Below are 22,342 nucleotides of genomic sequence, written 5' to 3'. Positions count from 1 at the left end.
ATTATCCTTTATGTATATTTTAGTATAAAAAATTATTACAAAAGTAACATTAGCTAACGTTATATCCGGTGGTTGCATTTAGATCTTTGATAACTTATTGGTAATGCTCGATAGCTAATACTCTGTTTGATGTTGATGTAGACGATGAGAGCAGCTTTGCACTGTGGAGTAGACCGTGAGAGCAGCTTTGCACTGTGGAGTAGACCATGAGGGCAGCTTTGCACTGTGGAGTAGACCATGAGGGCAGCTTTGCACTGTGGAGTAGACCATAAGAGCAGAATGACACCAAACCAAACCAGGGAAGACATCTTTTAATACAACTGTCCAGTCTATACTACTCACTTCTCTCATGTTGTCCTTTTTTTCAGAGAGTATGATAACTTAAAAGGGGGTCTCCGGTCCTCAAACGAGATGTGTGAAAAGCTGAAGAGGGAGATGTTTTCCTCCAACCACAAGGTAACTGTTCTGTTGTGTCACTCGTTCAGGGTTTCACAACCATAGGGTTGGGTTAACTCATTCCCCGCCAACAACGAGTTTACTCGTTATTGGGAGCCGACCCATGAACGCCAACAACGAGTATACTCGTTATCTGATCGTTTTTCCTTTTTTTCGATATTTGTATTCATTATTCATCCAGGGACCTTGGTGTTACCATAGGGAATGAGTCTGAGATCGCCAAAGTGCAATACCGGCCGCATCCAGCTAGACGGTGGTATTGAGCACCCTTTGTAACCTTGTATGTGTAATGGCCAAATGTCTCCGGGCTCACTTTTCTTTGTCGGGCGAGTGGAGCAGTTCTCTTGGTTGCAATGAAGCGCGTCAAATATCCCCGATCCATATGTTGTGGTGGGTTATGTCGTGAACCAAATGGACATCGGATGTACCAGATGGCGATCAAACAATTGGAATATTATTTTTGGAATACTCCCGATCACCGGTAAGGACTATCTGACGTCAATTTTAGCTTGATCGTACAATGCTTTTATACCAATCGGGCTGATGAGTGTTTTTAGTGTTCAATACGAATGCCGCTACTGGCAATCAAATAATCAGAAACGACCCCCCCCCCCCTCCTTTCATGCATTCATGATGAAACATAATACCTATGATATAGATTTGATTTGGTAATAATAGCGTGTACAGGCAAGAAACTTGCATCACGTGTCCCCTCCGGTACACGAGGAGGCAGCTGTCGGATCTTTTCACCTGTACAGCGCGATCTCTCAGTGGCGAGGAGTAACGCGTGGGAGGCTCACGCTTAGAGCTGCCGCGGTATTGATTATTTCCTTACCGCACAAATTTGCAAAATATTTCCTACCGCCGCGGTTATTACCGCATGCACAAAAAAAAAAAAAAAGTTTGAATGCATTTTTTTTTTTAGTAGTAGTCTACTCTTTATAGCATATAGCCTGCCTCTAGTCTAAATGTCTATTTTTAGAGGATGACTTTGCAGCATGAATATTGTTTGGGATTCGGCAAGCACGCATTAGTTATTGAAAGTGAAACACGGATTCGAAGTTACCCCTCTGGTCTTGCGCCGTTCACTTGGTGTCGCGGGCAGGGGTGGTTACCCCTAACCCCCCCGACCCTTTCTTATTATTATTACTATAAAGTTACTACTTTATAATAAAGGCATTCGTTTTGTGGCATTAACATTATATAGTTATACGTTCAATAACATCAGCGTATTTACCGGACAATAGCAAGGCAAGCAATACTCTATTCATATCTCAGTTCCTTTCTTTGCTCAGAGCGTGCTGAGTTGTCCCATTCTGCGGTCTGTTAATAAAGTTTTCAATCAGACAAGTGTATAGAACGAAGGGCTTTTATTATAACATTCGTTGCAGACAGTAAAATCATTATGTCTCGTTTAGTACTCCTTAGGAGCGATAGTAGTCCACTCCGGCGGAGAGTTAAAGCTAACGTTATTAGCCGTGTTGTGATGACCTGACATTCAGGAAGTAAAAACCTAATACGCGCTTGCCGATTGGTGGTAACACACTGCATGACGCTACAACGTGTGACGCGTCTCTCTTCTGACCAATCAGTGGTCTGCAATGTTTCACGTGACTTTTCTGGTACCCAATAGGGTCGCTTGGAACCTCGATAGATGAGTAGGGTATATCTGCAGAGCCGCAAGCCCAACGAGAGGAGGGTAATTTATTATTATTATTATAAAAAACAGCAGTGACGCGGTATTCAGCCTACTCTGCGGTGGCCGTGATGTAACAGCGATACCGCGGTAATCGCGGCAGCTCTACTCACGCTGCCCCCGTTACTTCCTGATTCTGCTCTACAGGCGCACCAACGACCTGTAGGAGTCGCTGTCCACAACGTCCAATCCCCACCCACCAGCTTTCCCACCCCTAACACTGCCAATTGTGTTAGTATGAACGACCAGCCAAGCTGGTAGCAACGCCGAGAGCTGGGCTCGAACCCAGCATCTCCTGCGTTAGCGGCGAGCGCCTTGCCCACTGCGCCACTTAGCCACCCTCGTTTGCCCTATGTGTGATGCCCTATGTGTGATGTGGCTGTTTGGCTGTGATCGCTGATGAGGAAATAAGATAATACATTTTTCAGCTCGCGTCTATAGCGTGCATAAGTACACATATACTATCGATAATCTAGCGTTTATTTGAAAACGATTCATAAATAGGCCGACAAATGACAACGTGTCTACTCTAGTGTATTTGAGAATATTCCAATAAATGCAGTTTATGGGGGAATCTTTACATTTTCCGAAAATTTTCGAGAGAACGATAGCTTTTCGAAATGCTATAAAAAGGATATGAACAGATTAAAAAAAAATAAAAAAACACAATCCGTTTCGACAATGTTGACTGCAAACAAGTCATTGATAAGCGACGGGCAGATTAGACACATAGCCATAATTTAAAACATAGATTAGGCGTTTTTAACGCTAACATTGAAGTGGATGATGGCATTCAACAGGGTAAAAATGTAAACAAGGTCAGACCTGTTTTCACGGAGATATCAGCGTTTGCCCTATGTGTGATGTGGCTGTTTGGCTGTGATCGCTGATGAGGAAATAAGAGAATACATTTTTCAGCTCGCGTCTATAGCGTGCATAAGTACACATATACTATCGATAATCTAGCGTTTATTTGAAAACGATTCATAAATAGGCCATATACTGTTTTTTATTGTTGGTTTTATAAACATTTTACCCTGCTTAGTGTGCACATTGTAAGAGCCAGTGGAAAAACATTCCACTGGGCAAATAAAACCTTGAACTTGCATGTGGACTTGAACATCATTCATGTAAATTGACCGTAGTGGGCGAGTCAATAGTGTCAGCTGAACTCGCACCAAACAAGGCATAGGGAAATAGTCAGACATCCCAGAATTATTTCATAATACAAAGTTTCTGAATGGATATTTGTATTAAACCAAGTTGTATGCAGTGATGACCGGTCTTTCCCTGCGGAACACAAGTTACTTAACGTTACACGGGTCGCGCTATGCATGCTTAGCTTGCTAACGATAGCAGTGTAACTTAATGTTACACACGTCGCGCTATGCATGCTTAGCTTGCTAATGTTAAGTTAGGAGATAGCAGTGTAACTTAACACATTGTGTGCCATACACGCCGTAAATCGTTATTGCCCGCCATGCCTTGAACGCCAACAACGGCATGGAGTCCTCTCTTGACTGTTGTTCAGTATATGGGAATTGGATGTATTGTTATATGATTCCATCCACGACTCGCTGGAGGTGGTGGCTGATGGATGGCTGTGATATGCCCATCCTGTCTCCTAGCTCCCTCTGGAATGTCCCAGTGGCTAAAAAGCCCAAGGTGGACAGTACCCTGGGCGTGTGGTGGCACAGGGTTTGAGCCTCTGGTCTGGCTCCTCAGTGCTGGCTCCAGGGTATTACACAGCTCCATTAGAAGCATCCCACTAGGTACTTATCACTCTCCACTCCCTCCTCCCCTCCATTTTTAAATAGCACGATTGATCACTGATTATTGGATGGCACGGTCAATTTACATGAATGATGTTCACGTCCACATGCAAGTTCAAGGTTTTATTTGCCCAGTGGAATGTTTCTCCACTGGCTCTTACAATGTGCACACTTAAGCAGGGTAAAATGTTTATAAAACCAACAATAAAAAACAGTATATGGCCTATTAATACAAAATGGCAAATCTATAGCCTACATGAAAGGAATGGGATGTGCTGAGTGAGAACAGAATGTAGATGTGTCCATTCTATTCCACTATAGCTATATCCGTTCTTATTTATTTATTCACTGCCATTTCTCACAAATGAAGCCCATAAGAACATGGGTGCACACCAATCTGGCCTATCTACGACTTCTTTTCCGCATTCTTAAATCCTGTTCTTAGCTAAGAACGAATCCCACATAAGAAACCTTTCGTGAATGTCAGAGTTTCTTCGTAACCTTTTCGTAAGTGCATTACTGAATGAGTTCCAATTATTTGCGTTGGTACGTTTCCTAATTATGTCAACAACATGTGGCCTACTTCGCATGATTACATTCATAAACTATTGATACGGACTGACTTGGGGGCGACAGTGGCTCAGGAGGTAGAGCAGTCGTCTGGCAATCAGGAGGTTCCTGGTTCGATTCCCGCTCCTCCCGGGCAGTGTGTCGATGTGTCCTTGAGCAAGACACTTAACCCCTAATTGCTCCCGATGAGCAGGTTGGCACCTTGCATGGTTGCCTCCGCCATCGGTGTGTGAATTTACCATTTACCACTTAGGTTGTGGCTAGTTGTTGTGCTACATGGCCCCTAATACCAGAGCCATCCGGATTCACATACTTTTTACAAGAAATCTGCCGTTCAATTAGTGGATAGAGAGCTGTTACAGTGCAGACAAGTGGAGGTAATGTAACATTAATTACGGACGTTTGATACGGACGGACACTAAACTTAGTTGTGCTCCTGCTGCATCACGCCCGCTGCCCTCCATTTCAGAAAGCATGTTTGTTTACGTCAATTGTTTTTTTATTAGCCAATAATGGGCCAACTTCTTGACGTGTCTTTTTCCACAAACTAGTTTATTATGTTTTAATGGCAGCACACAGTTCGCTAGCTGTGTGTGTTACATTTGTAAATGTGAAAAAGCCTAAAGGTAGCCTTCTTCCGGTACAATCAAATCTATCTTGGCATGTATTTCTACCGGTATACCTGTTATATATATATATATATAACAGTTATACCGCCCACTCCTAATTTTAATCCAACCTTTACCCCAAAATTATATATAATACTGCTGCTAAGGAAAACATTTTTGATTAATTAAATAAATACATCTATAATTTTACGATTTGTTTATATCATGAATGACTGTATAGTTAAAGATCATATCTTTGCGTAGTTCCCTAGCGGTATATCTTAATACTAGTATACCTCTCAGCTCTACATGTAATTTAGCTAAAGTACTCAATGGTTTACCCAAGAAAGTACACATTCATCATTACAAATAATTACTTTTCATTACCACATCTTACCTGAAATAATCAGGCAATTTCTGGTTGTTTTGTATACCATAATATTACTTTATTTCTTTTATGTATTATTATATATTTTTTGTCCATTGTAGTTCCAGGTGGCCACACTGGAGACGAAGAAGACTAAAGAGGACATGAAGGCTGTACAGAATGACCTGTCCAACGCTGACAAACAGATCACAGTAAGTCGATTACATTGTGCTGTTCCATTGATCTGTGACAGTTAAGTCAGTATCTATAAACATAAGACAACTGTCTCCCTAAACTGAAAATCACAGCATCATCACTTGAATGTGATGTCATCAACTGACTGTGGTCCAGGACGTCCATTGACATTGAATTAGTCACCAACTTTGTGGTTCCAAATTAGTTTAATTTTAATGTAGGGCTTACAGCTCTGAATCAGAAAATGTGCCCATATCCCAGTAAAATCACCGTGGGTGCAGTCATAGTGTCGTAGGAGTTAAATCACCATGGGTGCAGTCATAGTGTCGTAGGAGTTGTCGAGGATCTGTCTCTCGATGACATCATATTTAATTTAGTACAACTTGTTAAAAATCAGCAGTCTTACTCTTACCTCTATGTAAAGTAATCTACTAGTAAGCTAGTGACCACTGCTGTCTCTGTCATCCGCTGTCAACACCACCATTCCTCCCAGATGTCAGGCTCCTCATTCACTTCCATTCATTTTGAGGACCAAGTCTAAATATCATACATCTGACAAACAAACTATACAGTAATATTATTTGGTGTAATATCTTTTTTGGAGTCAAAGGTACTATCTTTGTATTCTCCTACGCAGAGAGTTGGACGACGTTCCACTGTTAACACATTCCGTGCCATGCACGAGAATTCTCGTTTCTGGGCCTAAGTCGTTCAGTGCCATAAACGAAGATTCTCGTTTCTGGGTAGTTTTTCCTTTTTTTCCGATTTTAATACCCTATTCAATGTCAGGGAGCTGTATGTTGCCTGTAAAATGCATATTGGGACTCCGAAGGTGCAGTACCGGCCGCATCCTACCAGGGGGTGGTATCGAGCACCCTTTGAAACATTGTGTCTTGGGCTGTGCGTCGACTATATGGATCCGGCTCAGCTCTTTTTCTCCGGGCATGATGAGCGGTTATAACGTTCGGATTGAGAATAATCAAACACTCCCGATCGGTGTTGTGGGATGGATTATGTTGGCGACACGATGGATATCAATACTTGGAATGGCCATCAGATAATTGGAATATTCTTTTTGGGGCACATCCTAGTCAAGGTAAGGGCTATATGATATTAATCTTGCGTTGATCCAAGCATGCCTTCATTGCGATCCGAAAGTGTTACTGTAACGTTACTCCACAACGTATGCTGTTGGTGGCGATCAGAGCATAAAAAAACGACCCCCCCCCCCCCCCACCCTTTCATGCATTCATGATGGAACATAATACCTATCATATGCATTTGATTTTTTAATTGTAGCGTGTGTAGGGACGAAATGCCGATGCATTTAGTATAATACACGTTACCAGCCTCCCAGGAATTACCCTAGACCGCTCTAAAACCATACTTATATTCACCACGTTATAAAACAGGAACGTATGGATGGAAAAATTCTTTCTTTTTTGCATCTTGACCGGAAGAAACTAATATAGAATATAGTTGTAGCTCTACAAACAAGGTGACGGACTCCATTAGTTTAATGCGTGGCCTCGCATAGCCGTCGCCCGGAAACAGCGTGGCACAGAAAGTGTTAAACATCTGCCCAAAGAGGAACTAAACTAACTGGTGCTACCTTTACTCATGTTATTTTTCCTTAACATCTTGAATAAATAATATATTTTTGTCTCCCCCCCCCCCCATATTATTTAGTCTCTTTTATAAATAAGAGCTGAAAAGAAAAGTAATTCAATTTCACAGCGTCTGTACAGCCTTGTTTATTCACTGTCCTTGAAAACGATGATGAACGCAGACATAAAGGCCTGGTTTCCTTACTCAGAAAAGACAGAACTATAGACTGTTTACTTTCCTGATAACTATCACTGCTTATACAACGGCATGCAAATTTCTCGATTCTGATTGGCCATTTACACGTCTTTATTGGCAACAATCCACGGTCCTGGGCTCAGGACCCGCCCACAACCGAATCACATATCACTCCCCGGCTCACTCCGGGAGAAAACAAGATCGCGGACAACAAATGGATATGTTGATAGCACCATAATAACGACTAAATATGAAGCGATTCTGTCAAGGGGAATGTGTTAGTCCTTTAAACAATGTTGGATGATGTAATTGATGGGTCTTGAGTCAATCTAGAACAAAAGAAAAATCGCGGATTGATTGATTGATTAATTGATTGATTTAAATTTCTACTTCCTTCCCACTGACTGCAGCGTTCACTCTCACACTGTCCGACGCTGGCGTACCCACAAACACACACACACACATACACACACACACACACACACACACTGACACACACACACACACACACACTGTGACACACACACACACACACACACACGCACACACACACACACACACTCCTGTCTGCAACAGCGGGGGAGTCAGACTGAGAGAGAAGCAGCGCTGTTTTAAGTGAGCATGGTCTATTGATCTGATGATGATGGCGCCGCCCCGATCGGCTGCCTCTCTGTTCGCTCCGTCGAGACTGTGTTTACTTTTGTTAATATTTATAGTTTTTAGAGTTTTGTGCGTACCAACTGTTGGTGCATTTAATGTATATGACCGTCAGTCACTCATAGACATTGGATTACGGGAAACTTACCAACTGGATTACTCGCTGGATCAGCTTTCCGAACCACACCAATGGCCTGAAGAAATTCTCCGGAGACTAGGACCAGACCCTTTGTTCCCAGAGCCCAGGAAAAGACGACGAGGAAAGAGGGCTGGGATCCGAAACAGGCTGAGATCCAGACGCCACCGTACACCACTTCCCAGTATATTGCTAGCCAATGTACAATCAATAGACAATAAACTGGATGACATCCGAGCAAGGATTCAATATCAAAGAGACGTTAGGGACTGCAATATCCTTTGCTTCACCGAAACATGGCTCACACCGGAGGTTCCAGATCACGCGATTCAACCAGCGGATCACTTCTTTATCCATCGCAAAGATAGGTCATCAGAGTCCGGTAAACAACGTGGAGGAGGTATTGCCTTCATGTTTAACAAAAATTGGAGTGATCCAACGAACGTGAAGGAATTATCCAACCACTGCTCCCCAGAACTGGAATATATAACCATCAAGTGTCGTCCTTTCTTCCTCCCGAGGGAGTTAACGGCGATCGTCCTGGTCGGAGTGTATATTCCACCGCAGGCCAGCAACAAGGTTGCGCTCTCCAGACTACACGACGAGGTAAATAGAATACAAGTGGCTAACGTTAACGCCGCCATTTTAGTACTGGGAGATTTCAATAGCGCCAATCTGAGAAAGGTATTGCCCGACTTCTATCAGCATGTGACTTGCAACACCAGAGGCGGTAACATCCTAGATCACTGTTACACGCAATTTAAAGGTGGCTACAAGGCTCATTCTGATAGTGGCTTCGGTAAGTCAGATCACGCATCAATTTTTCTTTCACCAAAGTATAGACAGAGAATTAAAAGTACTCCCGTAGTCTCGCGAGAGGTGCAGAAATGGGATGTGACGTCAGAGGATACGATCCGGTCAGTGTTTCACAACACAGACTGGAATGTGTTCCGCGACACAGATAACATTAATGCCTACACGGAGACAGTGCTGGACTATGTTTGTACTAGGGTGAAAGAAACAATCCCCATTACCAAAATGAAAGTTTACCCAAATCAAAAACTCTGGGTAGACAAATCCGTCCGTGAAGCTCTGAGAGAGCGCACCAAAGCATACAACGACGGCCTAGAGGCAGGCAACATGAATGACCACAAGGTGGCGCGATACAACGTAAGGAGGACTGTGTCAGAGGCCAAACGACGCTACAGGGATAAAATTGAACTCCAGTTTGAACAAGCTGACTCTAGAGCTATGTGGCAGGGGCTCAAAACGATGACAGACTACAAAGGCGCCTCCCTCAAACTGAACAGTGACATCTCCTTAGCAAATGACCTCAATACCTTCTATGCGAGGTTTGATGCTGGTAATAACAACACCAGCTCACAAGCCTCGGCAATGGGGGGGGGGGGGTCGGCTGCTGATGGAGGCGCAGTATTCAGGGTAACAGAGCATGAGGTGAGGCGGACCTTTAAAAAAGTGAATATCAGGAAGGCAGCAGGTCCAGACGGCATCCCCGGCCGCGTCCTAAAAGTCTGTGCCGACCAACTGGCCCCAGTATTCACTGACATATTTAACCTGTCCTTAGAACAGGCTGTCATCCCCACCTGCCTGAAGAAGTCCACTATTATCCCTGTACCCAAAAAATCCAAGCCTGCTTGCCTCAACGACTACCGCCCTGTAGCTCTCACCTCCATAGCCATGAAGTGCTTCGAGAAGCTAGTAAAGGGCTACATCTGCTCCTCCCTCCCCATCAACATGGACCCCCTGCAATTTGCATACCGCCCCAACAGGTCCACGGAGGACGCCATATCCCATGTGCTGCACACAGCAGCATCACACCTGGACAAGAGGCAGGGGAACTATGTGAGAATGCTATTCATCGACTACAGCTCGGCATTCAATACCATAGTCCCCTCCATACTCATAGCCAAGCTCAGGGACCTGGGCTTGGGCTATGACCTCTGCCAGTGGGTCTTGGACTTCCTGACTGGCAGACCCCAGGTGGTGAGAGCAGGCAACTGCACCTCCTCATCCATCACCCTCAACATAGGGGCCCCCCAGGGCTGTGTTCTGAGTCCCCTCCTCTACTCCCTGTACACACACGACTGTGTGGCTCAGCGGAGTAGCAATACAATCGTCAAATTTGCTGACGACACAGTGGTGGTGGGCCTGATCTCTGCCAACGACGAGAGGGCCTACCTGGAAGAGGTCAAGGTCCTGGCGGGATGGTGCCAGGAAAACAGCCTCTCCCTGAACGTCAGCAAAACAAAGGAGATGATTGTGGACTTCAGGAGGTCGGGGGTCAAGGACTACAGCCCCCTCAGCATCGACGGGGCACCGGTTGAGAGAGTCAACAGCTTCAAGTACCTCGGAGCCTACATATCCGAGGACTTGACATGGACCACACACATTAACAGTGTGGTGAAGAAGGCACGACAACGCCTCTACTTCCTCAGGCGCCTAAGGAAGTTCCAAGTCAGCCAGAAGATCCTTAAGAACTTCTACTCATGTACAATAGAGAGCATCTTGACCGGCAACATCACCTCCTGGTTTGGGAATAGCACTGCAAAAGACCGAAGCAGACTACAAAGAGTGACACGTGCAGCCGAACGCACAATTGGAGGGGGGCTCCCCACCCTCCAGAACATTTACTACAAGCGTTGCAAGGGCAAGGCTAAGAGAATCATTAAAGACTCCAGTCACCCGAACAACTGCCTCTTTGAACTGCTGCGGTCAGGCAAGCGATACCGGAGTCTCAAGGCGAGCACAGAAAGACTCAGAAGTAGCTTCTATCCCCAGGCCATCAGGCTGCTAAACAAACAATGAATGAACACTACACAACAACAACCACCAAACGCACATAGCACACACATCCACACGCACACACTCACTTTAAACAAACACACTGTAGCACCCACTCCACACACTTTATAGCACACACCCACTTTAAACAAACACACTGTAGCACCCACTCCCCACACTTTATATTTATGGATGAAGGATTGCACTACAACTCGTACACCTTACTGTAAATTGTACCTAAAATTGTACCTCATCCCATTTCTGCTTTGCACTAGATAGTACTGTACATTAGTACACTGCATAGTATTGTGTATTGTATATTATATGGTAACTCAGAACATTGTACATATGTCTATACCGAACACTGTGACCTCATTCTCTTCTTCTAAATTCATGCTATATTATGTTATTATGTTATTTGATACTATCTTGTCTAGCACAGTCTCTGGAGCGTAACAGTAAGAAGCATTTTGTATGAAAGTATTCTGTACTTCTGTATGACAACTATTAAAGAACTTGAACTTGAACTTGAACTATTGAATTGATTGATTGGTTGATTGCTAATTTTATTACTGTACCCCTGGTTTCCAACTGGTTAAGTTTAGGCTAAAAGAAATAAATAAAAAGGGCAAAGAAAACGTTTTAATTTGTTTTACCTACTTTATATAGAAGCATCTAAGAATGAAGTTCTATGGAAAGTAGGTCTGCATTCCCTTAACAATTGTGTGTATTGAGCCGTACTGTATTGTACCCATTCTGCATCTGGTAATAAAATGTTCAATCAATCATTCCAATAATACACAGTTGGATGTGTTAGTTGGTTGGATGCACTTCCGAGCTGCTTCCACATGAGGCAACTTCTCTCAATCATTCCAATAATACACAGTTGGATGTGTTAGTTTGGTTGGATGCACTTCAAGCTGCTTCCACATGGAGGCAACTTGTCTTTTTTGTAGTTGTGGGAACTACTTTTTCTGGCGGATGGTTTTTTCAATAAATCTTCGATTAATGTGTGTTTATTGTATAGAAATAAGGTTGGATGAATCTGGCAGTTGTATAAAAGCTTTACACCACTTGTAGTCGTGATTTGTGACCAATAAACCATGCCTAGGGGGGTCTAACGACCACCCCTAGGCATGGTTTATTGGTCACAAACCACTCCTGCGCGTGATGTAATGCTTAAATAACTCATACATTTTCCGACCAGCTTAATCTTTTGTGATACTCTGTCTGTACACCCAATTCAACATTATAGCCATATTTTCTTTCGAATGAATTTAGTCACGGATGTCCTGATTTGGTACAAATTAAGGATGCCCTGATCAACCAGCCGCTTGTTATCAGCAGATATTCACTATAAATATGAATATGAAAAGTGTGTCATCTGCAATGTAAACAGACCTATAATACTGCTATAACAAAATACCTCTATCTGCAGTGTAAACAGACCTATAATACTGCTATAACAAAATACCTCTCTATCTGCAATGTAAACAGACCTATAATACTGCTATAACTTCAAGGCCCTCGACCTGGCATACCGTGCGGCAAAGGGAACTGCTCCCGCCTACCTCCGGTCAATGGTCTCTAACTACACACCCTCAAGACCCCTACGCTCTGCATCTTCTGGCCGTCGCAGACCCACTCCTATCTGAGCTCCGGGAGGGTCATCAAGGAGAACCTGCCTTTTCTCAGTCCTTGCCCCACAATGGTGGTGGAATGAACTACCCACCCCAGTTAGGACAGCCGAAACCCGTCCAATCTTTCGCCGTCGACTAAAGACTCACTTCTTCAATCATCATCTGAAATAAAAAATAAAATAAAAATCTAAGCCTAACTAACCTTACTGTCGTGCACTTGTCCTAATAAACTAACCTACACTGCAGCACTCAACACTTGTATGAACATTGTTACTCAGCTGATAGATTTGTGCCCTTACTGAGGACTTGTCGTACAGAACTTGTAAGTCGTTTTGGATAAAAGCGTCAGCTAAATGTAAATGTATAACAAAATACCTCTATCTGCAGTGTAAACAGACCTATAATACTGCTATAACAAAATACCTCTGTATCTGCAGTGTAAACAGACCTATAATACTGCTATAACAAAATACCTCTGTATCTGCAGTGTAAACAGACCTATAATACTGCTATAACAAAATACCTCTGTACCTGCAGTGTAAACAGACCTATAATACTGCTATAACAAAATACCTCTGTATCTGCAGTGTAAACAGACCTATAATACTGCTATAACAAAATACCTCTGTATCTGCAGTGTAAACAGACCTATAATACTGCTATAACAAAATACCTCTGTATCTGCAGTGTAAACAGACCTATAATACTGCTATAACAAAATACCTCTGTATCTGCAGTGTAAACAGACCTATAATACTGCTATAACAAAATACCTCTGTATCGGCCGATATGGCTCATAGACCCTCATCCCTAGTACACGTTTTTGCTCTCTTGGGCACAGGTGTTTAGCAGGCTGTGACGTGGAGACAGCTCTGCGTAGGAGTGTGGAATTCCAAAACATTCCATTTAAGGCAAAAATACACACTAACTTACAATAAATTGCTTTTATTTTTCAGAGGTAATAATTATGTAAAAACATGCCAAAAGGAATGCATACCTTTGACTCAGTCAGAAGTGTCTTTTTTTCTTTTCTTTTTTAATCTGCACAGCAATAGTTTGTTTATACTTCAGAAGTATGCTATTTAGACATGCATGCCTGACACCTGGGAGGAATGGTGGTATTGACAGCGGATGACGGGGACAGCAGTGGTTAATAGCTTACTTGTAGATATTCTTGCATAGAGATAAGACTGCTGAAACTTGTTCTACGAAAGTGTAGTATCCCTTTTATGGAGAGACTTGTTCATATTCACAAATCAAAACTGAGCTGTACAATATTATAGAAATAACTAAGTTTTTGCTATTTTCTTTCTTCTTGGATAATAATATATGAGTATTTGGTCTGAAATTATTCACTAAGGTATTTCTATCATTTATAGATGTAATTTATATATATAATTCCTTTTTCTTTTTTAAGAGTCTGAAGAAAAAGGTAGAGATTCTTCAGATGACCCTGAGTACGCCAACACGTACAAACGAAGCCCTGAGTCGACTAGTCTTTGAGAGGTTTGTTAACCTGCCACTGATCCCTCCCACCCCATCCTATAACTATTCCATGAAGACAGGTATGATATGAATACTGAAGGTAATTCATGTAATTATTAAATGTACATATAATGTACACATGTAATTAGGGCTGGTCAATATGGTCAAAGAGTATTTGTTATTTTCCTGTGCAAATGACAGCGATTGACTTATTTTTTTTACAATTGCTATGATGTTTTTTTCATTCAAAAGGGTCTCATTTCTACCCCAAACTATTTATAATACTGCTGCCAAGGAATTTTTCTTTGATTTAATTAAATAATTATATATATAATTTTACAATTTGTTTATATCATGGATGACGGGATGGGAATTGATACGATTTTATCGATACGATTCCATTATCGATTCTGCTTATCGATCCGATTCTTTATCGATTCCCTTATCGATCCCTGATTAATTTATAATATAAATAAATTGGAAATGCAACAGAACTAAGCTGTTTAGAATAACAACATGCAATTAGACATTTCTGATTGTCATTTATTGTTGAGCCCCCATGTCAGAAAAATACAAAAACTGTAAAAAAAAAAATTTAACTGGGCGGCTACGTGGCGTATTGGGCAAGGCGCTCGCCACGAATGACTGAGACGCTGGGCTTGCCTGTTCGAGCCCAGCGCTCCACATTGCTTTCAGTTTAGCTGGTCGTTCATACTAATACACATTGGCCGTATTAAGGGGTGGGAAACTGATGGGTGGTGATCGGGCGTTGTGGACAGCAACTCCTACAGGTCGGTTGGTGTGCCTGCGCAGTAGAATCAGGAAGTGTCGGGGGCAGCGTGAGCCTCCCACGTGTTACTCCTCGCCACTGAGAGATCGAGCTGCGCAGGTGAAAAGATGCGACTGCTGTTACCTCAAGTACCGGAGGGGACTTGTGCTATGTATGACTTAGTCCACATTGCAGCCGGCTTGTGGGAGGCAAGAAACAGCGTTCGTGACAGGGGAGGGTTGAATTGGATGATACGAAATTGGGATGGGAGAAAATATAGAAAATGGGAGAAAAAGTGGATATAAAAAAAATAAAAATTTAACTACGGTATACACTTAAATAAAATAATGTATTGGAGATTATCTTAAACTAATTTAATCTATTGAACTGTAGTTGCATTCAACAGGTAGTTATTCCTCTGACTCCTCTTAGTCCTCTCTGTCATCTGGTTTTCAGAAGACCAGCACACACACACACACACACACACACAGAGAGAGAGAAAAAGGGCTCGGAGAGACTGCTCTCTCCCCGCTTGCCCCCACCCTTTCTAGGTCAGTCAGCTGTTCTCGCTCTCTGTGTGTGTGTATTGAGCATAGTTAGCTAGTGTTAGCTCCGTGGCTAACGTTAGTTTACCTCGAATTAAGTGAATGACTAGGTTGCAAAGCATTGGAGTAGTTTTCACTGCACATAGAAACAGTCAAACAGCGGGAGCATTTCGGGAGCATATGCAACCAAAACCCAGGCAATTTCGAGCCCTTAACGAATCAAATAGTCTGCTGCTATGGCTGCATGCGTGGCGCTAACGTTATTGTTTTCAATTGTGCAACTGTCGGAAAAACATGACAGCGAAGAGGAATCGGCTGACAATTAGGAACCGGCTCCCAACGGGAACCGGTTTTCGATTCCCATCCCTAGATGACTGTATAGTAAAAACCCATATCTTTGCATGGATCCATGACAATCTACCTTAACACTCTGTATACCTTGAATAGATATTGAGATGGGTTACTCACTTATGAGCAGCACAAGAAAGACTCAGAAAGACTTTCATAGTAGACAAACTTACCAGCCACAGACCAAAATTGTCTAGTGGCTGGTGTGCATTCACTGAAAGCACTGCAGGCAACTAGTCTTCCTGGAGTCCACATACTGTATAATACATAATAACAACATTAAAGCCCCAATCTGGTATCTAATTCTTTTTTTATTATTATATTTTTTATGTAGGCTATATTCACATACATTCTTGAATTGATTTATAAATGGAAAATACTTATTTGAGCTTTCCCTGTAAATCTGAATATCAGAATTTGTTTTACAGCCAATACAACTTAAGAACTCCAGTAGACTTAAACTAGTGTTAGTCCTTGTATCAAGAGCTGAGTTCATCAATTAGAGAATAAAGCCATGTCTCCATTGCTATTTCTTATTGTAAGTTGTAGGGGGCTACCCATTTGTTTATGTTTGGATCACTGATTGGGCATTTAATTATATATATATCTTTTTTATTTTATTATTATTATAATCTTTTTACCTTACCGGTCAGTCCTGCCCCGCTGGAGCTAAAGCAGCCTCGTCTCCACCGGCCAGAGGACAGTGAGGACATTGATCTCAACCTGACCTATGACATCGCCACCCCCGATGCTTTGGATAAGAGGCTGGGACAGGTGCCGTCTAAGAAGATGCGTCTGGACCCTGCCGCGTGAGTCTTTGATGTTTTAGGGGATCGGGCTGGAGAAGGTATGATGTTCAGGATCCATGGAAAGCAGGGTGGTGATTCTCAACTAGTTTCACTGATAAAGTTCTGTCATTGACCAACAAACTGGTCTGAAGAGGCCCCCTAAAAATATCCATATGTCATACTGACCGTGTAGTGAAACTTGTACTTTACTTTTCAGGTCGTCTTTGTCCGAATTAGGTCAGAACGGCTCGTCTGGAATCAAGGTATGTTAGAAATATTGGCAAATTCCTTGTACATTAATAGTGTGTCGACAAAGTCATATTCAAGTTGTATTCAACCTTTTCTGAAGCATTCGGGCATGTCCTAAATAGGAATAAAAATAGTGAGATTTTACTTAAGATGGAGAACGAAAATTACTCTAAAGTAGGAAAAAGTAGCATGCTAATAAAGTAGTCAAGTACTAAGTTACTTTCCAAAGAAAAATACTTCAGAACTACCAGAGGACTCTTTTTCATGTGATCTTGCTAGAGTCATAAGTCCAAGGTTTGGGGGCGGTCCCTTTCGTAATCACATCAATAAGCTAGAATGACTAGTCCAGTTTACTTTACTGTAAGTAACGCATCTTGTCATTGTACTCACTACTCTTATTACCCAAATTAAAACTGTACTCAAGTAAATGTCGGAGTAAATAGTAACGATGCACTGATACTGGTATTGGATACTGGTCTGATACCAGGCTAAAATAGGATATCAGTATTGTAGAAGTTCCCCAATACTGAAATCTGGTACCAATAAATGCGTAACATGCAAATCAAACAAAAATCACTGCATTTTAACACAGAATCATGTTAGATCTCCCTAATGTAGAAGAATGGATTATATACAAAACTTTACATAAAAAAATAAAATAAGAAAACGCATCTCCATTCTATTGTTTTAATTAATCTGCTTTTAAATGTTTTATTATGATGTATATTTCTATTTAGTATGCCATGTTAAAGCACCTTGATACTACATTGTATTTTAAAGTTATTATTATTATATATCTGAATCATTTGTGTCCAATGACTCCAAACGGATGGTCTAAGTCAGTAAAAGTAACTGATTGGATCAGTGTTCTGGATGGGTATCGGTGCCTCCCTGGTAAATGGTTGTGTTGTTCTCCAGGCTCGAGATGAGATCGATTCTTTGTTCAAGAACTCCCTCCTGTTCAGAAAGAAGACGTTCGGCAGCATGTTGGAGCCTCAGAGGAAACCAGGGATTGTATGTATCAGTGTTTCAGCCCCTACGTCTTCTACCCACCACACCAACAACATGAAAACAATATGTATCAGTGTTTCAGTCCCTACGTCTTCTACCCACCACACCAACAATATGAAAACAATATGTATCAGTGTTTCAGTCCCTACGTCTTCTACCCACCACACCAACAACATGAAAACAATATGTATCAGTGTTTCAGTCCCTACGTCTTCTACCCACCACACCAACAATATGAAAACAATATGTATCAGTGTTTCAGCCCCTACGTCTTCTACCCACCACACCAACAACATGAAAACAATAGAGGCCTTTCACAGAATGTTCCAAAATGGCTGCCTGTATCCACTGGTAACCACTTTAGAAAGAAATGCTTAATTTCTGTGCAGTGGTAGAGGAGGTAAAACGCTGGAAAAGCATGATATTACTGTTCCACGGTAACTTGTTTACAAGGTCTATCACAAAGCTTCTACTGGAGAAAAAGTTCTGAACCGGTAAGGACCACAAAGTAAATACTTTCAGAAGAATGTGATCTAGTTTCTTACTTGTACATTTGTCCTTTCAATGGTGTAGCCTAATAGTGGAAATGTTCCCTGTTTCAGATTAGAGCTGGCTACGACGGTTTAGGAGGACGGACAAAATTCATTCAACCTGTATCCTTTTTTTCATACGGTTCAGAATATTACAATTTAAGTTAGAATGGTGCTCCGCTGTGTTTTCTGATAAATGGGTATTAAAGCTGCACTGTGTAATTTTAAGATGAGAAATGACTCGGAACAATCAGTTGAAAATTCATCGAATTATTGTAATCCTCATAAATCAAAACATTTTAAAACAAACATAAGCCTAGTAAACATGTGTTTTAAACACAGTGCACCTTCTAAAGGGGCTCTTAATCCTATGAAGACACGTGATACTCGGACATGTCACTCACCAACGTGTCCTGTGCCTCGAGAGCTCACCCTCTACGCTCTGGAAGTCCCTCTGGGTGATGTGACACAGGAGAGCAGAGAACTAAACTATATTTCTTTATAGCTATTGAAATTGAGGACGTGTTTTGTGTCACTCAGGAGCGCGTTGGTGAGTGACATGTTTCTCACGTGTCCTCACAACAGAATGATAGGATTTAGGGCTGCTCGATTATGGCAGAAAACATACTCGCGATTATTTTGATTGATATTGAAATCACGATTATTAAAGTTGCTGTAAAGTGTTTTTTTGTTAAGATATGTGTTAAATAGCTCCACATTATCTTGTTTTCATGATTGTGGGAAGACAACATTTTAATTTGAAATTGAAACTCGATTAATCGCCCAGCCCTAATGGGATTGAGGTTGAAAATTGGTAAAGTCATAGTGACATCAATTGCAGTGACCGTCCTTAACCCCTCCCTCCACTCTAGTCTCCTCTGTCGGAGATCCGCCCCATGGCGATGAAGGCTAAAAGAAGGAAGGTGTCCCGGCCCGCTCCTCCCAAAATGCTCACCTTGGACAGCTTTCTTGAGTGAACTTTGACCTCTTGGGCGTCGAGTCAAAACGTCAACATGATGCACTGCTCCAATGGATGCATGGATACAATGAATCGGAGCGTCCTTTGTGACATAATACGATAAGAATTCTACTGTAGTAGGTACACACAACTAACTTGTCAATAACTTTAGAGTCTTACAGACCGTGATGTATTTTGAGTGTAGTACACTCAACTTTGCAAGTCGTGTCTTAAGGCATTTCTGTGTTATTAGTAGTATTGACTGACAAGAAACATGCCACGTGTGTCGACCACACAGTCGGGGAGCCTGATATCCGTGGATCTAGTGTGTAATAATAACACACTAGCACAGGCCATACAACTGTTGAGTACCTTCTTCAGTAAAAAGGTTATTGTATTTTATCAGAAAGAATGCTCTGTTTAATAAATGTTTGTGATCTTAAACGTCATAAAACCTCAGTCAGACTGTGCCTTAGCCATTTGTGATGGTTGAGAGAATGATTATCATTTCGATTATCAGGCAATACAACCCAATTGTCATTTTTTAAATGTTTTTTACGCTATAATAGTTTAAAAATCTGTTTTCAATGTCTACTGGACTGTATTGAACTCTAATCTATAGTTTGCTTAAACACCGTAATGTATATATGTGTAGTTATTTTTTTATTTGTGATTATTCAGAATTTAAAGTATGGAAATAAACTTCTAAATCTTTTTTACAATATTTGTGTGTGATACATACTGTTGGCTACATGGGGATCATGTGGCTTTCTCAAAACGGAATATGCTGGTAATAACTATATGTTATAATTGTCTCATTATCAACATCATTCATGAAGTTATTTCATAATAATCTTCAGGGATATCTGGCCTAGTTCTCTTATCCATTTCCATTTTGGGATTCACCCACAGATTTACAGTATTTCATAGAGGTATTCTCACCAGCAGGGGGCAGTAGATGCCATGTTTTCTGTTGGGAGCTGCTACAGCTCTCTTACCATAGTATGAAATCAACCACCACATGCTGATCTGTGCATCAGTTTGCACAGAGAAGCTATTCGTCACAACAAGGCTTCTCGTCGACATCAAGATTTTTATTTCATACACCCTTTTTTCTGTAAAACCTGAGTTGCACCTTTTGGTCAAGTAACAAAGTACACAAATAATGTATCGGCATAATTAGTGTGTATACATAATTCACTCTTCCGCCATTTGCCTTTGACATAAAACATACCTGTGCATGACCATCTGGGTTGAGGAATTATGCATGTCTAAACTACGGTGTTAACGGAATGATGCATTTTATTGTAATTGAGGGGGGGGGGGGACTTAAATTGTTACAAAATCAAAGGGCAGACCTCACTGTGAAGCTCTGGCCTTCATCCTCCATGGATGAGGATAGAAGTCTGCATACTGTACTGATGTACATGGTGTTACCATTACAAAACGAGTGAGCGTAGCGTAGTAGACATTTCTATAGAACAATCTGGGGAAATGCCTAGCATTGTTACTTGCAGTAGGCTACTTCTTGATTGTGATTGTGTCGCATAGTGAAAGTGTGTTGGAACACATCCTGCCCAAAATCACTTATAGCCTATATCCTGTCTGGAGCGCAACGCCCATCAATTTACCACTCATCACATGATCAATACCGTTCACATTAGTCCGCATAACATATTGCCAAGATATTATAATTAAAATGTTACTTTGCATTTAACCTTTGATATTTTTAAGAATTGAACGTCCTGACGATGACGTCACTATGGCTACCGAGGCCACTGACATTTTTTAATAGAATTTAGAGGAAAATGTTCCAAAAGAAATCTTACACCAGAAAGGGGTTAAAGGAGTGATTGATTCCGTTCAGTGACGCTAGTGTCGACATTGTATTTTGTGTCTAGAGAATTCAAGCAGGAAGATATCCCTGGTCATAGGAACAGGATGGGGACAAAATAGTGCATATAAAACTTAGTTCTTTCCAGTGTAATCTGTAAAAAAAAAAAAAGTTAAGAACTGCGATACCCCATACAAACAGTACTGTAGAAACATCCATGGACACACACATACACAACCCATGCAGTGCTGTTGTACCCATTACATTAATAACAAAGCTTCATTCCACTATGGAACCACTATGCATCTTCCTGAAGGAGGGCTGGTCAACGTTTCAACCTTTCTCCTTTTCTGTGCTAAAGAGGAGGAAAACTAGGAATCTCTCCTTGTCGATGTAGAATCAGAATGATTTTGTAAAAAGCAGTCTAGTCTGAATTCAGTCCAACCCCCCCCCCTCCCCAGTTGTTAATTTAAAACGAGTCCAGAAGGAGTGTCCCTCTCCCACTGCGGTCCACGACGTCACACACAACAGAGTTTTTTTTCTTCTTTTTTTACTCTATGTAGGAAGAGAGGCCGTCGTCAAGAAAACAAATGTTATCGTCTTCATCCGCACAAGACCGGTGACCACATCTACTGTATGTAGTGTGGGCACCTTTCATTCTTGGGAATCACAGGCCCAGGTGCATTTGCCCGTCCTGTACTTACGCCCCTTTCCTCAACCTTGGTTCCTTGATCCATATTTCTTGGTCATCTAAAACTATTTGGAGGAATGACCAAACGGCGTCCATCAAACCATCAGTTTGGACGTAACGCTGAACATGTGCTTGTGGGCTGATGAAAGTAGCTGATGAACACACAAGTCCTCCAAACCGTATCTGGCTGATGAACCGTTTTGAATCACTGATAGAGCTGATGAATTGTTTTGAATCACTATGATCTATCTGATGAACCATTTTGAATCACTGATCTAGTTGATGAACTGCTTTTAATCACTGATATAGTTGATTAACTGCTTTGAATCAGTGATCTAGCAGCTGATGAACACAAGTCCAAACCGTTTTGAATCACTGTGATATCTGACACTGTTTTTGAATCACTGATCTATCTGACAAACTGTTTTTGAA

At 41.7% G+C, this 22,342-nt stretch overlaps 1 protein-coding gene across 1 annotated transcript in view; it reads left to right on the top strand.

Annotated features, from left to right (window-relative positions):
* Positions 1–20,107, top strand: part of traip (TRAF-interacting protein) — a 37,274-nt gene extending 17,167 nt beyond the window's left edge. The window contains exons 9-16 of the mRNA XM_084316430.1: positions 369–456; positions 5,592–5,681; positions 14,120–14,208; positions 16,503–16,658; positions 16,855–16,900; positions 17,805–17,900; positions 18,500–18,550; positions 19,300–20,107. Coding sequence (XP_084172556.1) covers positions 369–456; positions 5,592–5,681; positions 14,120–14,208; positions 16,503–16,658; positions 16,855–16,900; positions 17,805–17,900; positions 18,500–18,550; positions 19,300–19,404 — 721 coding nt within the window. The 3' untranslated portion in view covers positions 19,405–20,107. The remainder of the gene's footprint in view (positions 1–368; positions 457–5,591; positions 5,682–14,119; positions 14,209–16,502; positions 16,659–16,854; positions 16,901–17,804; positions 17,901–18,499; positions 18,551–19,299) is intronic.
* The last annotated feature ends 2,235 nt before the right edge of the window (positions 20,108–22,342 follow it).

This window comes from Notolepis coatsorum (genome assembly GCF_963971535.1).
Source record: "Notolepis coatsorum genome assembly, chromosome: 6".
NCBI classification, from domain to species: domain Eukaryota; kingdom Metazoa; phylum Chordata; class Actinopteri; order Aulopiformes; family Paralepididae; genus Notolepis; species Notolepis coatsorum.
Note: the sequence above shows the minus strand (reverse complement) of the source record. Positions and strands in the feature narration are given on the sequence as shown.